This window comes from Herpailurus yagouaroundi, unplaced genomic scaffold (assembly GCF_014898765.1).
Source record: "Herpailurus yagouaroundi ecotype Mexico unplaced genomic scaffold, PumYag 140, whole genome shotgun sequence".
In the NCBI taxonomy this organism is placed as follows: domain Eukaryota; kingdom Metazoa; phylum Chordata; class Mammalia; order Carnivora; family Felidae; genus Herpailurus; species Herpailurus yagouaroundi.
This window is the reverse complement of record NW_024412395.1, coordinates 9,065,154-9,081,816: the sequence shown is the minus strand read 5'-3', so window position 1 is coordinate 9,081,816 and position 16,663 is coordinate 9,065,154. Positions and strand designations below refer to the sequence as shown.

Here is a 16,663-nt window from a genome sequence, read left to right as displayed (position 1 = left end):
AGTGCTGTGGCATCGGAGACCTATCCGGAAGGCCGCCTCCATGGCCTTCCCCCACCTGCTCATCAGCTCCTGTGGCTCGGGCACCTGCCTCGTGGAGTTGGCAGTGCACTCGCTTGCTCCTTCCCGTAAGATGAGAGCTCACTGAGGCCAATGGCGTGTCGTGAAGTCACATCACCTCGGATGGGCACAGCGCTTCATGACGAAAGAGGCTTTCATTTCTGAGATCTCCCATGCTTTTAACGTAAGCCCCCCTGGACCCTCCGGATATGCAGAACACCGTGTAACACTGTAGGTTCTTAAGTACTCGTTCTTAAATACTTGTCGAAATCATAACGCGTTATGTTGATAATTTGCCTGCTCACACTAAGAACCAAAAGAAACAAGTGTTTGTGGAAGCAGAATGCCCGTAAACGTCCACGTAACACACAACTTGCAAGATGAAGGGGACTGGGAAATACTTTCTATCCACGGCTCTTTACCTGCTTTCCTTGCTCTAAGCAGGCCACAAGGAGGCCGAGTCCAGGGGAGGAGAGGCTGGTCTCCGGGGGGACCCAGGAAGAGAGGCCCAGCGTGTGGTGCGTGGGCAAGCGGGCCCTCCAAGTGCCTTCCAGTGGGGGCTGGAACAGCAATGGCACAGAGCTACTGAGGGAGGCCAAGTCTCCCTGGCTGCTCACCCAGAGGTAGATGCACAGGCTGAAATAAACACTTGTGCTGTGTGTCTTCCCATAAAGGGAGAGCCATCCCTGGGGTAGCCACACACACGGTTCCAGAACCAACTCCACCGCCAACTGGTTGTGTGACTACAGGCAAAACATTTTCTGAGCCTCAGCTTCCCCTCCTGCAGTCCGCTCCCGCCTCCCTCCCTCTGCAGCTCAGCCCTGTGCTGCCAAGCCCCACCCCCGTTCAGTCCCAAGGGACCGTTCCACGCAACGGGCCCTCCTGGGCTGCTGGGCAGGCTTCCTTGTGGGTCAGTCCTGTCCTCGGACACATTTCATGCCACTCCAGGGCAGGACGAAGTTTTGCTTTTCCCACACGTCTTAGTGGTACAGTGAGGACAGCAAGTATTCCTAACACATACTTGTTGAATCAAAGATTTTTTTAAAGAAGAAAAAACGTTCTCCAAGGCAAGGTAGTTATATTTCTGTGAAAGCCGGATTAAAAATGAGGTGCAAACACCGTTATACTTATTTGCGATCAAAACCACTGACGTATCCACCAGTGTGGTCCAGAATGTAAGCACAAGTACAAGGAAATAATGGTAACAGAGTTAATGACATGGCCGTGGTTTCACAGTTTACAAGAAGCTTTTACCGATGATCATATTTGAGCCTCACAAAAATCCTCTGAGGGAGGCAGAACAGGCTCTCTTGTCTTACAAATGAAACGGCTGGGGTTCAGAAGCTTGCTCCATAAGCTGGTATAAATTCAAATTATAGAGTGTTATAACCTTAGGATGTCCAATGTAATCCCCCCAGCAACTACTAAGAAAACAGCTACAGAATATACACAAAAGGAAATGAGGAGGGAACTAAAACATTTCAGTACAAAAAGCAAACACCGCAGAAAAATGAGGGACAGGAAAAGCTCTACGGTATACTGAAAACACACCCCAGCTTGTGACGGCGGTCTCTCCTTAGCGGCAAGCAGTCTCTTCAAATGGAAACGGTGGACCTCTCTAGTCACAAGACAGAGACTGGCAGGATGGGTAAAGAAAACACGCTCCAACACTACGCTGTCTACAAGAGACTACTCACTTTAGGTCTACTAAGACACAAAGAGGTCGAAGGTGACAGGCTGAAAAGAGAGACTCCACGCAAACAGTAACCAAGGGTGTAAGGGTGGCTGTACTGACTACACTGAGTAAAACAGAGTTTAAATTTGTTTTTTTTTAGTGTTTATTTTCGAGAGAGATGGGGAGAGAGAGAGAAGGAGCGACAGAATGCGAGTGGGAGTGGGGCAGAGAGAGAAGACAGGGAGACACAGAACCTGAAGCAGGCTCCAGGCTCTGAGCTGTCAGCACAGAGCCCGATGTGGGGCTCGAACCCACGCACTGCGAGATCATGACCTGAGCTGAAGTCAGACGCTTAACTGACTGAGCCACCCAGGCGCCCCAAGCAAAACAGACTTTAAATCAAAAAGTTTACAAGACAGCAAGAAAGTCGTTATATATTAATAAAAGGCCAATAACACCAAGAAGATGCAAGCACAGACACGTCTGTGTATAATAACACGCCAGCAAAATAGAAGAAGGAAATGTTGACAGAACTGGAGGGTTCGCTTGGAGACGTCAGTACCCTGTTCTTAATAATAGACCGAAGACTCAGAGAGAAGACGAGGACATCAAAAACTAACACACCACAATAAACCAACTCGATCTAACAGTCCACAGCAAAACACTACCCAACAACAGAATACACGTTCTTCCTAAGTGGATGTGGCCCATGCTCCAGAAAAGACTAAAATAAGGCCACATATGAAGTCTCAACAGATTCACAAAAATAGATATTATACAGAGTGTCTTCTCTGACCATGACTGGATGAAGTTAAAAATTGGTATCAGGAAGAAAACGGAAAAATTCACCAACTTGTGGAAACTGAGCAACACACTGGTCAGGAGCCCATAGGTCGAAGAAGAAATCACACGGAGAATTAGAGAGTATCTGGAGACAGAGGAGAATGCAAACAACATACCTAAACTTACAGGATGCAGCAAACGTAGCGCAAAGAAGGAAACGTGTAGCTTAGAATAAAAAAGGAAGAGCCCGTATCAACCACTGCGCTTTACGCCTTGCACTAGAAAGAGAACAAATTAAAACCAGAAGGAAAGAAATAATAAAGATTAGGACAGTGATAAATGAAATAGAAAAGCAATAGAGAAAACCAAGGAAACCAAAAGTCGGTGCTTTGAAACGATAAATAAAATCGACAAATCTTTAACTCAGTTACCTAAGGAAAAAAGAAGACTCAAATTACTAAACACATTGATGAATGTTTGGACGTTACTACTGATTCTACAGAAATAAAAAAGATTAGAAGAGAACACCATGAGGGGTACCTGGGTGGCTCAGTCAGTTAAGCGTCCAGCTCTTGATTTCGGCTCAGGTCACGGTCTCACGGTTCATGGGATCAAGCCCCACATTGGGCTCTATGCTGATAGGAAGGAGCCTGGAGCCTGCTTTGGATTCTGTGTTCTGTCTCTCTTCTCTCTCTGCCCCTCCCCTGCTCACATTGTCTCTCTCTCTGTCTCTCTCAAAAATAAACATTAAAAAAAATCAAAGTAAATAACTAAACTTAAAAAAAAACCCACTATGAACAAATGTACACCAACAGATTAGGTAACCCAGATGAAATGGACAAATTCCTAGAGACTTCATGAAAGTTAAAAAAAATTATGCAGCAAAAGACAGGGGGTTAATATCCAAGATATATAGAGAACTTCTAAAACTCAACAACTAAAAAAATAAAAACCTAATTCAAAAATAGAGGACTTGAACAGACATTTCTCCAAAGAAGATACACAACTGGCCAACGTGAAAAGATGCCCCACATAACAAAACTACACTGAGGAACCACCTTGTATCAGCCATGAGGACCGCTACTGTCCAAGAGAGAGAAAACAGTAAGTGTCGGTGAGCAGGTGGAGAGACTGGAACCCTCGGGTGCTGTCAGCGGGAACGTAAATGGGTACAGCCACCGCGGAAAAAAGTTATGGAATTCAGCAATTCCAGTCCTGCTGTAGACACAAAAGGACCGAAAGCGGGGTCTCAAAGATGCACTTGTACACACACCTTCACAGGCAGCATTGTTCACAACAGCCAACGATGGAAAGAAGCGCCCGTCACCAAAACACGGACAGCAAACTGCAGTACGTACGCAAAATGGAGTAGCACTCGGCCTTAAAATGGAAAGAAATTCGGACAAACCTACGACATGGACGAACCTCAAGGACATCATTCTAAGTGAAATAAGCCAGTTGCAAAAAAGACAAATGGTGTCACTTTTACAAGGCCCCCGGGGAGTCAAATCCAGAGACTTGAAGTAGAATGGTGGTGGCCAGGGGCTGGGAGGAGGGAGTTCTGAAGAATTACTACTTAAGGGGGTGGGGTTTCGGTTTTCCACGAGGAGCAAAGTTCTGGAGGCGGATGGTGGGGATGGTCCCACAACAATGTGAATGTATTAACACCAGTGAAAGGTACACTCAGAAATGGTTAAGACAGCAAATTTTATGTGATGGGTATTTTGCCACCATTTTTTAAAAACTGAGAGAAAGAAAAGAAAGCCTGTTCAGGGTCATACGACTAGGAAGTGGAGGGCAGAGACCAGAAGGCAGGTTGTTTGACCCCAAAACTGGTGTTGCTGCCATGGCAACGGGACACTCTCAAATGCCCCCCATGCATTCCTTCCACGACCCTGCATCAGGCCTTTCTCCGCAGAGCCTGGTATCACTTGTTAAGCAACAGAAGAGTGTTCTGATCGGCCGGGTCACACAGAGCAACGGGAAGCCACAGCCGGAGTCCGTCTATTTCCGGTCTAGGAAACTGAGGCCGTCTTGGCACCACGTCCATCAGCGATTGATGTCCGCTGGTAGGGAGGTGTGTGCGAGTCTCCGAAGGTCCTGCTAAAACACCAGAGCTATCGCGTCCAAGGACTGGGGCAGCGGGACGAAGCGGGCTACCGAGGAAGAAGGGTTGAGGCCCAGCCTCCCTACGCCCTCTGAGCGGACCGATCAGGACGTGGGCTCCAGAGCCAAGGCCACCGCTGAGAGGAACGGCAGCAGGTCAGCTGCACAACAGGGATGAGGAAACACCTGCGTCTTCTCAGTCCCTGACTAGAAGGGGCAAATGAGGTGATGGCACAGGGCAACTGCCAGACAAAACCGGGTCTGTTATCTGGGGATGAGCCTTAAAAATTGAACCCCCTTGGTGAATATAGTTTTCTAGTTTTCACTGCTGCCAGGAACCACCGACAGAAAGCCAGATAGAGGCCGGAGAGAGAGGCGGCTTCCGGGCCTAGCACACTGCTGGTGACTCTCGGCTTGGGAGTTTCCAGATCGTGGCTGGGGAAGGGGTCAGTGATGAGAAAAGGAAAGGAGAAGGGGAAAATGCAGTCAGGCGAAGTAGCCCCCAAACCACCCTTCAACCCAGCCGCTGACTTCTCAGGGGTTCTCGGCCAGCGGTGATTTGCCCCCCAGGGGTCATCTGGCTGCGCGCAGCCTTGACGGTGACTCTCACGACTGAGGGGTGGGCGCTACCGGAATCTAGAGGGCCGTCAGGGGTTCTGCTTATCCCCCTACAACGCCCAGGACAGCCCCCGCCAGCACAGGGGGGAATGCCCTTCTGGCTTTGCCAGGACTCTGGGGAGGCAAGTCTCTGGCTAAGATGCCCCGCTGGCCGTGCCAAAGGAACGGCTCTATGTGGAAAGAAACGCGGCCTCACTTGCTGATTCTTCCTTTCATAAGGAGCACGTCAGGCACCTCTAGCTTCACGCTTTTTTACCCAGACCACCACCAGGGCGTTTTGAGCTCCATGTTGCCGCACTACTCCCCCCAGGCAGCCCCTGGGGTCGCCTTGTCACACGGCCGGCCAGAGGCCCGCAAGACCCCAGCGGTCAAGCGGCCGCTCCCGCCCTTGCCTCTCCTGCCAGAGCTCCACCTGCTGTCCCCCAGCAGGCTCATCAGACTCAAGGTTATTTTTAAACCAGTAAGCACTCTGGCCTCTGTCAGCTGCAATGAGCCAACAGGCCTCTCGTCCCATTTTCTGCCCCCCACTCTAAAACACCCTGAAAGGAACAAGACAGGCAGCGTGGCCTGGCTTCTGGCGTGAGAGCTCTGTGTGCCCCTGTGCAGCTGAGTGTGGATGAGTGTCCGCATCCCACACGGACATCGTCACAAATGAAGGCACCGACACACGCAGAGTGCGCACAACAGCGCCTGCACGTCGGCAAGGCCCAGGGGGAGAGCCCGTGGTCGTCACCGTCGATGCCCACGAGGGACCCAGCCCGTGTGGAGGCCAGAGCTGCAGACAAGCAGATTTTCGGCGGCTGGCAGAGCCCAGGCGTGCCGCCGGCCCGTGTAACACTATACGTACCTTGCTCCCCGTGAGCTGTGCGAGGTGAGGTTTCAGCTCTTCTCCGATTACGGAATAAATCGCCACTAAGCAAAACACGCTGGCCTTACGCACACTGCTTTCGGTGTTGTCATAACCCTACAGAGGCAGAAGGGACACGAAAAGGAAATGAGATCAAAGATCTGCTTCACAGTCAATGTCTCGTCAAGGTTTCCGCAAATACCCTCACAGTTCAACCCTGGACTTGGCGCTAACAACCACCACACACCCGAGACTGGCCACCGGACCCAGGAGCTTGCGCTCCAGGGAGGTCAAAACTCAACAGTGTCGAGAGTGAACTGGTTCCTGCAGGTGGAGAAGGGAGGCTGGCAAGTAACAGCGGCCCTCCCCTGCACTATGTGCTGCTCATTGTGAGCTGCCACAGTAGCGCCACGCAAGACACGTGGGAGAGAGAGTGAGAGAGAGTGAGAGAGAGTGAGAGAGAGTGAGAGAAAGAGAGAGAGAGAGAGAGAGGGAGATGGGAAAGGAAATTAAGGGGGAAAACAGCTCGGTTCTTTCATATTCTCCCAATGGCAAAGCAAACCTTGTGTGAAATGAGAACTTTCAAGAAAAATGAGGACTGCCTCCCTCGCTCTTGTGGGCAGAACCTCTGTACCACCCAAAGCGGGTGGGGGACATCCGGGCCCGGAGCCTGACACCTGTGCACTCTACGTCCGGGCCTCCGTCTACCTGTCGGCCTGGCCCCTGCCCCACTCAAATGAGACAGCCTGCTGCTCTCCAAACAGCCCTGAGGATGCTTCAGGCTTGCTCTTTCCTCTGCCTGGAATAATCCAGTCTCAACAGTCTGTACTTAAATTCCCAAGCCGAGCGCTCGGCGAGCAGCAGCATTTCTTAAACGTGAAGCTGATTTCTCTCCACCTTCCCCACTGAAGTCGCTCTCTCGCTCCAGGGCCCGACTCTAAACCAGCTCTTCTGTGAAATCACCTCTTGGCCTCTGATCCAGGAAACCCCCACTCGCACCTACAGTAACTCTGCAGGTGGTGCCCCCATCTCCGGCTGCCTGCACAGCTGTACTGTGCCCCACGCAGATTGAAACACCCCTGTGGTTATGCCGTGGAGCAGCAAAACATCTTCTTGAGTCTAACTCAGTGCCTTGCACTTAGAAGGCTCTCCACGAATATGTGCTGGATAGCAGAGCAAGGACCATTATCTGATTTTGCACTCCCACGGCCCACCCTGCCCAGGGCTGGGGCCCACAGATGTGCAATAAGGGTTTGTTGAAGGCATGAACAACGACGACCAGGAAAGGACCAAAATATATTTACAGTAAACACAAAGTTCACTTTGGAAGCCATAGCTCTAGGCTGCCGGGAAGCTCTTCCGGCCACATTCAGGGGAGGGTGCATTAGAAAACAAGAGAGAGAGGGCCCGAGGTGTCCGAGCCACACAGCTGCGCGGGTTCTGAAACAGGTTGGCGCCTGCCCTTTCCCACCCGCCCCTCAAGTGAGTGAGGGGGGCAAAGCCCCAGGCACCCAGGTTGGGCAGCACCGGCTCCCGGCCTCACAGCCCCGCACGACAGGCACCGGCCAGCTGCCCAGGGGGCCCACCTGCAGCAAGCCCGGGATGATGTCGGCGAGGAGCTGCAGCAAGGACTCCTTGGCGATCCTCTCGACGACTTTGGTCTGCATCTTGATGGCAGCGAGGTTGATGGGGTAGTCGGCCGTCTGGATGATGGGGCAGAGGACTTTGATACACTGCTCCGGGTGGATGGAGCTGGCCAGCGTGGATGCCGCCTCCTCGGCTGCTCTCACCACCTGAAACACCAGTTCCCCCAAACAAGTGAGCTCCCGGAGACCAAGCGATCTGCTGCCTAACTTCGGGAGCCAGAGGACGCTCGTCACCCAACGCCTTGGGCTAATTCTGTACAAGACAGTTAAGAGCAAGGTGGTCTTGAGGGTGATTCTCCAGTGGATGGGGGGCACAGGAAGGTAGGAATGCGGCTTCCACCAGAAACCCTGGAGAAGCGGTTCTCCAAGTGTTACCTCCCCTGCAGCAGCATCGACATTCCTGAGAACGTGCTAGAAATGCAACTTCCCCGGCCCCACCGTGGACCCGCCGAATCAGAGACTGGGGCCTGGAGCCCAGCAAGCTGTCTTAATAAGCGCTTCAGAGGGTCTCCCGTATAGGAAAATCTGAGAGTCTCTGTCCTAGAAGATTAGGACCTAAAAAAGAAGTAAACATAAATGCTTTCCAGCAGCTTGGGGTACAGCTGCAATTAAAGTAACTGGAGAGAAGCCGCGAAGAAAAATCAGTGGCTTCAAGACTTATGATTCCATGAAGGCACCTAATCGTAAAGCAGTTGGAGAGGCGTTTCCAAGGAAAGCCTCCGTGCCCGTATCACCACACCCTGTACTCTGAAGGAAGTGCACAAAATGGCCACCTCACAGCCAAAGGAGCCGCCTCTGACCTGTGAAGAGATCCCAGCGCACTAGGATGCACTGAGTCCTTGTGCTAGAGGTCACCAGGAGCGCCACAAAAAGAGCCTCTGTAATAAAGATAGAAGCTAAATGCAAAACCCGGCAAGAAACAAAGAGTGCGGGCTGCAGCCTTTGAGGGCTGGAAGCAAACGCCAGCCGTGCCATTCGCAAGTGCTAACCCCCATCTCCTCTTCTGTAAAATGGGGATACCTTACAGAAATCATTTGTTAAGTGGTGTCAAAATGTACTCCATGTTCAGTAAATGATAGTTACTCCTATTCATGACACAGGGGTATGTATATAAATGATAAGCAAAAAACACCAGGCTGTAAACATGTACGTATTTTTTTTTTAGTTAGAATTAAAAAAAATTTTTTTATATATTTTTGAGAGACAGAAAGAGAGGCAGAATAGGAGTGGGGGGAGGGACAGAGAGAGGGAGACACAGAACCCCAAGTAGGCTCCAGGCTCCGAGCTGTCAGCACAGAGTCCGACGCGGGGCTCGAACTCACAAAACGTGAGATCATGACCTGAGCTGAAGTCGGAGGTTTAACCAACTGACTCAGGCGTCCCTGTGTATGCATTTTCTCATAAAATATAATAAAAATCTAATCTTTTTTTTCCGACTGCCAGCCCTGGACTGTTCATTCCACCCAGATTCTTCTCTGTTTTGTGTTCTGCTACTGAAACAAGGCAGCTGTCTTTAACTCAGCAACAAGGCCAAGGTTACCAGCTTAAGCCTCAATCTCCCCAGTGCTCTTGTGATTGAAGCAGACTGACCAACAAAAACAGCAGACAGACTACCTGGAAAGCATCTTCTAGATGTGGGCAAGGGTGGGCTGAAACATCCATGCATACAAGCCAGGGAGGACAGGACACACAGAGGGGCACCCTGAGCCATATGGTGGACACATGGACTGCAGGAGGTCACTGTAGCGCCCTGAGCACTGTGCCCTCACTCTAGGAGGGACAGGGCCAGATCTTGGCGCTCTGCAGTCATGGCTTTGGGACAAGACGCAGCTCAGTTTAGCTGGGGCTACGCCACCCTGTGAACAGGACTGACTTCCCGGAGTGTGCCTCATCGGTCCGTGTGTCTGCTCTGCTCTCTGAACGGTAAAGTGGACTCCTTCCAACACAAGGGGCTGAATTCATCTCACTTAAAAATCATTATATTTGGGGCGCCTGGGTGGCTCAGTCTGTTAAGCAGCCGACACTTGACTTCAGCTCAGGTCATGATCTTATAGTTCGTGAGGTCAAGCCCCACACTGGGCTCTGTTCTGACAGTGCAGAGCCTGCTTGGGATTCTGTCTCCCCCTCTCTCTTCCCCTCCCCTGCTCACTCTGTCTCTCTCAAAATAAATACAAATAGACGTAAAACAAAAGCCCGGTATTTTTAAGGCTGGTCATGCTGCACTGACAGTTGGAGGTTCTCCCTGGGCTGCTCATGTCCCAACACTGGGATTTAACGCGGTGGAAAACCTGGAAGGAAACGCACAAAACGTTCCCTCATTATCTCAGGGGGTTAGATTATGGGTAATTTTATTCTCCTCTTCGTATTTTTTATAATGAAAAGTTGCCATGGAAAACTGCCATAGTAATGTTCCTGGTAAGGAAAACGTATTCATAAAAATTTAAGTGTGCTTTTGAGATCAGGGAAAGTTCACAGTTCAGCCCTTGGTTCACGGAGAGCAGGGAGGACAGGGTGCTGCACCCCAGAAGCAGGCGGCCCTTCGTCACCCGGGATAGAATTTGAGCCCCGGCATGGAGTTGCACTCCCTGGGTGTTGGCTGAGAACGTTACTATGATTATAATAATCGCTATTTCTGCTTACTGCCTACTGATTCCATAAGCTCTCTTCTGCTATTTAGGAAACTCGCTGTCTCTCACACAAACGTGGCTGACCACGTCCCCTCCGTGAACAGCGGGATGACCTCTCCTTCTCAACTTGTAGAGCTTTTCTCTATTGCTGGCACTTCATGTCGGTTGCTTTACATTCTTGCCAACGTTTCCACATGTGTCTCCTTCCCAAACAGGCTGCAAGGCCTAGCAGACGGGCTGGGGCACTTGTTTTGTACCCCAAAGTACACAGCAAGGCTGGGCATTTACCAGGTGTTCAACATTTACAGATGGACTGAACTTCATTCTGTCTGCCTGAGGGTATGTTCCTACTTAAAGCCCTGCCTTCCTGAACTCTCAAAGTTCTCTATTTCTTGTTAGAGGCCTCTTGAACTTTCCCTGGAAGGACCTGCTATCTCCTTAAGGCACTGACCGAAGTCTAGGGGTCTCATTAAGTAAGCTCACACCCCCGTCACCTGACCAGCGCGCTTGTGGACACAATGCACACACCTGTGGGGGCATACATCGGGATTATGGATTAATCCTTCCGAGAGTCAAAATGGGGACCAGGATCAGCATGGTTCAAGAGTAAATACTGTGTACACGAGAGAAGACAGGGGTCAAGAATATCCAAGATTTGTCTGCGCTTATTATATACGTGCAAAGTCAGGCTTGGGTGCAAAGCACTGCAGAGAGCTCATTTTACTTTCAAAGAATCCTATTCTCGGTAAGCCCGTAAGAGCAATTTTTCTTTTATACCATGACTGGCCCTGCCTTGTTGTGTACAACATGCACACACTCATTCACTCCTGTGTGTCAGGGACTGAGCTCAGGGCAGGCCACAGGAGTGAGGATGATGGGTGGGCCTGGACCCCGTCCTCACGGTGCTGGGCAGGATGGGCTGGTCTGTGCAGAGGGTGCAAAGCCCCAGGAAGTGGGGAACCAAGCCCAGAAGCAGGTGGGGGCGGATGGCGGGGAGCTGAGGAGTGTCTGCAGTTGGCCGGGGTTAGATGAAAGGAAGCTGATGAGGGGCGGAACACAGAATGAATGTCTGCACAAGGCTTCCCAGGTGTTCTTCGGGGGTTCCTCTGGCTCAAGGGCCCTTGGCCATGCGAAGCCAGCCCTCCCCGCCTCTGCCTCCTCCACAGAAAGTGGGTGGTTGGGGTCAGCCAGGCAGCAAGCATGACCTCAGTCCCACTGATGGCATCGCCCTCCACTTCACATACACACGAGAATGAGGCTACTTAAAGAAAACTCACTGTGATTTTTTTTTTTCTTGCCAACTCAATCTGCTGCAAAGTGCAGCTTTTCCACACAGGTCCCCTAAAAGCAGAGTACTGTTTGGCCCTGGTGTGCATGCATAACCTTTAACCTTTCACCCCAAGAAAGGCAGCTCCAAGTTGCATGGGCACAGACAAATCGGAGTTCAATCCTCTGGCAAGACACTCCATCGGTCTGAACCTCGATTTTTAAACTAGGGAATTAAGGGGCGCCTGGGTGGCTCAGTCGGTTGGACATCCGACTTCGGCCTGGGTCATGATTTCATGACTCGTCGGTTCGAGCCCCACGTTGGGCCCTGTGCTGCCAGCTCGGAGCCTGGAACCTGTTTCGGATTCTGTGTCTCCCTATCTCTCTGCTGTTCCCCCACTCATTCCCTGTCTCTCTCTCCCTCAAAAATAAATAAAAACATTAAAAAATTTTTTTAAGATAGGGATTTAAAAAATACCCACTTTGGTGGATTTTGGAGTAAGAGAGAGAACATACAAATAAAGGATTGCTGGTAAGGGGTCACAGACAGACACAGCGGAGAACCAGGGAGTTCTGAGTCTGCCAGAGAGCAGAGCTCCCTCCAGGGGACCCCTCCGACCCAGTCTAGTGCCCACATCAAGTGGGTCTGCCCTCGCCAAGAATCCCTCTAAACAGCTCTCCTGGAACCAGGCCCACATTTGTTGATACGGCATGGAAGGCCAGCATGGCCTGGCCCCTGCCTGTGTCCAGCTGTGGTTTTGCCCTCCCTCTCCCCCTGTGCCCTGGTCACACTGAGCTGAGGGCAGGCCCTGCACATGCCCCGCCGGCCCTTTTGCGGAGCCCGACTAGCCCCTCCGTTCCTCCTCAGCGTCGCTCACTGGTGCTCCTCACCTGGCCGGGCCAGGTCTCCTTCAGGACCCGCTTGCTGCGGTACGACTCTGGGGAGCCCTGTGTGCACACCTCCACCACTGCACTCAACACCTTGCTCAAATGGTCTCTCCCACTAGACAGAAAATTCCTCAAAGGCAAGCTCCCACCTCAGCTACCTTTCTATACCCCCTACGCCTGGCACAGCGTCCAATATACATGAGCTACTCAAGAAAGGTTTGTCAAGCACATTCTCCCGTGTATATATCTTGTAAAATGTTCGTGACTGGCAAAGTCACCTCTGGGGCATGCCTCACTGAACTGCACGGACGCGTTCCACCTGAGGAGCTAGCCCAGAAACTGAGGGCGAAGCAAGATATCTGCAGGCGAGCCACCTGACCCTTGGGCAAAATCAGCTAGAGGAGGCCCGGAGGGTCCCATTCCCGGTGACAGGGCGGAAAGGCGACACTTCTGTCCTTTGAAAAAGAGACTTTAGTTCAGGTTGGTTTTTTTTTTTTCCCTAGCAACCCGCTGTTTGAAGAGGGGTGGCGTACCGCTTAAAAGACTTCCATCGTGCAACGAATTACTCTAAGATGAAGTGCTTTTATTCCTCCTCAGTTCATGCACGTCCCTCCAGTTGCCGCAAGTCCACGGTGCACTCGGGAAAGCCGAGCACTGGGCACGTGGCTGAGTTACGTACAGCTAGGCAGCCAGTGGACAGTGGAAGAGGAGATCATCTCTTCCCTAAGCGGGTCCCGCAGTGAAGGCGTGCTCCGAAGCCAATGCCTTTCTGCTGTGCGAAATACTGTCTGCAAGTACCCTAACATACAGCTCAGAAATCTGAGCCGTACTGAGGAAAGTCTGTGTCTTAGTTTTGTTTTTTTTTTTAATTGTTTTTAAGCTTTATTTTATTTTTGAGAGAGAGAGAGACGGAGTGTGAGCAGGGAAGGAGCAGAGAGAGAGGGAGACACAGAATCCGAAGCAGGCTCCAGACCCCGAGGTGTCAGCACAGAGCCCGACACGGGGCTCGAACTCACGATCCGTGAGATCATGACCTGAGCTGAAGTCGGATGCTCAACCGACTGAGCCACCCAGGCGCCCCAGTGTGTCTTAGTTTTTAAAGAGATGGGGTAAAACCAGAAGGATCAGAAAATACTGGATAACCTTGTGGGTACAACCAAGGTAGAGGACACTGATGTACATGTTTAAGACCCAGCTGGGAAACGGGAGGCAGCTCAGTGGGTGGGAAGACAGGCCTGGAAACAGACTGGGATCCAAGCCACTTAACAGTCCTGACAGGAACAAACAACTTCCCCACGCCCCTCAGATGCAGAGAGCATCAGTGAGACAAGGAAACACACTGGCGGGCTCGTGGTGAGAGTGCCATCGTAAGGTTTCCTTCCTTGCCTCCAACCTGTTTGTACTCTCCTGTCATTAGGGTGAAAGTGAGTTGCCCTGCAGTGAGCTGTGGGTCAAAGGATTTCCAGATCTGCTGAGCCAAAACCGACACCCAAGGAGAACTTCCTCTTCTAACCCCAGGAATTCTTGATGTCACTTGCATGAAGCATTTAATCCAATGTATCTAGCACACAAAGGTTTTCTGAAAAACGTCTGAAAACGAAAAGCCAGAAGGTATACTTCGAGGCGGCAAGTTTGAGGCCCTCTTGCTTACGGAGGTTACGGCAAGTTTCCCAAGACAGACACCCGCTTCTGCCAAGGCAAGTAGGTGTTCTGGACTTCCCTCTCTGTGCCAAGCCCCCAGCTTTTGGCGAGCTGCCTGAATCAGGGTGAACTTTAGGTTTTGCCCCTGCGTTCTATGTAACCTAAGAAGCAAAGATTATAAATGTAAGCAAGCAGAGAGCAAAAGTAAACACGGGCACCAGAAAGAAAGGAGAACAATACTGTTTGGTAGACAAGGTGGCCAGAAGCAGCAAGGATTTTAAAAAGGAGGGTGGGGTGGGGCATATTTATGAGACAGCAGCATCAAGCAGGTTATAATCTACCTTGAAGTGACCAAAATTGTCCCAAGTCTGCTGATTTTGCTACTCTGATTAGAAACATGGGGATTTTTCCCTTTCAAAGCCAGTGAAGCTAGCTAGGAAAAGTACAATTTCCTCATCGAACTTTTTAAAAAATGAGATCATTACTCAGAATATTGATGAGTGTTTGCTTAAAGATAAGGTTTCTTTTAGAGCACAGAACTTGTCAAAATTTGGATTGTGTGTTTTAAGTCCAAAGTTTGATTTGGCTCTGTCACAGACACACGAGAAAAATTGGTTGAATAAGAAAAGATTTTTTTTTTTTAAAAAAAAAAAAAAAGAAAAGGTGGAGCGACGGGGGGGGGGCGGCGGCAAATGTTCCTAAACAATGACTGGAATCAAAGAACTCTTCCCAGTCTGGCAAACCTAGTTTAGTGCCTCAATCATGTGGAAGCTAAGGAAAAGGTTGGCGCCACCTTCTGGGGAAAAACGGGAAAGACCTTATACAAATGGGATCCGGATCCACACGGAGTTGTGGTATCCACGGGTATCCTGGGGAGATTCCATCCTTTGCAAAAGACTGGCACTCCTTTAAATTCCAGGATTTAAGCTGCATGTGAGCCCTCACTTAACTAGGCTCAGTGCCATACTAGAGGGAGAAAGGGAGGAAAGAAAAAACAGCTCCCGGTTCAACGTCCACGGACCCAAGTTTTGGAATCAGTTCTGTCATCAACTAGTGAGGTGGTCTGGGAGGACATTTCTTCTACTTTCAAGGCCTCAGTTTCTCTCATCAGAAAAATGAGGGAGAATGTGAATCAAGAATTTTCACATTCTTGTTATAAAATCTTATCTCTGCCCCTACTTAAGGAGTGCGTTCCCCTAAAAAGATGCACATGGAATTTCCAGAGGCAGAGTATAGACATGATGTCTAACAAGACAGCCGTCACATCTTTGCCTGCAAAAGCAGATTCAGGGCAACACTATCTCTCTCAACTGCATTACGGCAGCCAGGTGGGAGACAGGCCTGGGAGGCTGGCTGGCCTGTCAGGAAGGGCAAAAGAGACAACCTAGGGGCCCCTGGGTCGCTCAGTCAGTTAAGCATTTGACCCCTGATTTCAGCTCAGGTCATGATCTCATGGTTTGTGAGTTCGAGCCCTATATCAGGCTCTGAGCTGACAGTGTGGGGCCTGCTTGGGAGCCTCTTTCCCCCCTCTCTCTGCACCTACCCTACCCCACTCGTTTGCTCTCAAAATAAGTAAACTTAGGGGCGCCTGGGTGGCTCAGTCGGTTAAGCGTCCGACTTCGGCTCATGTCATGATCTCACGGTCCGTGAGTTCGAGCCCCACGTCGGGCTCTCTGCTGACAGCTCAGAGCCTGGAGCCTGTTTCCGATTCTGTGTCTCCCTCTCTCTCTGACCCTCCCCTGTTCATGCTCTGTCTCTCTCTGTCTCAAAAATAAATAAACATTTAAAAAAAAAAACCCACAAAAAACTAGAAGCTGTACTGTTGGAGATAACATCAAACCCTGCAGTCAGTAAAGAAGGCGCTAGAGGCTTTTAAAAAGAAAAAAAAAAGAACTTAAAAAAAAAAAAAGAAAAAAAGAGACAACCTGAACCTCCTCAGATGGGAAGCTGAGCGGCACACAGAAGCCTCCTCTTCTGCATGTCTCAAAACTCAGGGTGCCCTCCGGCTTGGAGGTGACAATGTAACAGCTACTCCAGTGTGGACATGGATAGATTCAGCCAGCACAGCAGCCAAGACAAAAACTGTTTTCCATTGGTGTTTTACAGTTTCCTCAATCGAATTTCAATAGCCCTCTTAGATATATTTTAAAAAGTACACTATATGTGCTTTGTGTAAAATCTATAAAGCTTGTCAACAATTCTATCCAGAATTGGTCTACTTTCTTCGCTGCAAGAGGGCAGAGGAGACAGTATCTTCCGTTTTCCACAGCGTGAGCCCTGCAGGGCATCACGCTCTCTGCTCCCCCGGGCTCACCCAGCGTACGAGCGTTTTAGAGACCCAGAGAGAGAGCTCCTGTCGTACAGCCAGTGAATGACCAGAGTAGGACGAGGATCCACACGTTCACACTCCAAACTCAAAGGTTGTGACGTTGAACACTGGCCCTCTTGCCTGTCTCTTTGTAGGAGCTGTTTCTTAGTAGGATGCCTTTTCTTTTTTTTTTTTTTTTAA

The 16,663-nt window shown here is 50.4% G+C and overlaps 1 protein-coding gene across 26 annotated transcripts in view; it reads right to left on the bottom strand.

Moving 5' to 3' along the window:
• The window catches only part of CLASP1 (cytoplasmic linker associated protein 1), a 277,455-nt gene that overhangs the window by 3,370 nt on the left and 257,422 nt on the right, over positions 1–16,663 (bottom strand). For all 26 annotated transcript variants that reach the window (XM_040474788.1, XM_040474793.1, XM_040474790.1 and 23 more), the window contains 2 exons: positions 7,673–7,879; positions 6,087–6,203 (listed from right to left, as the gene is read on the bottom strand). In XM_040474788.1, coding sequence (XP_040330722.1) covers positions 6,087–6,203; positions 7,673–7,879 — 324 coding nt within the window. The remainder of the gene's footprint in view (positions 1–6,086; positions 6,204–7,672; positions 7,880–16,663) is intronic.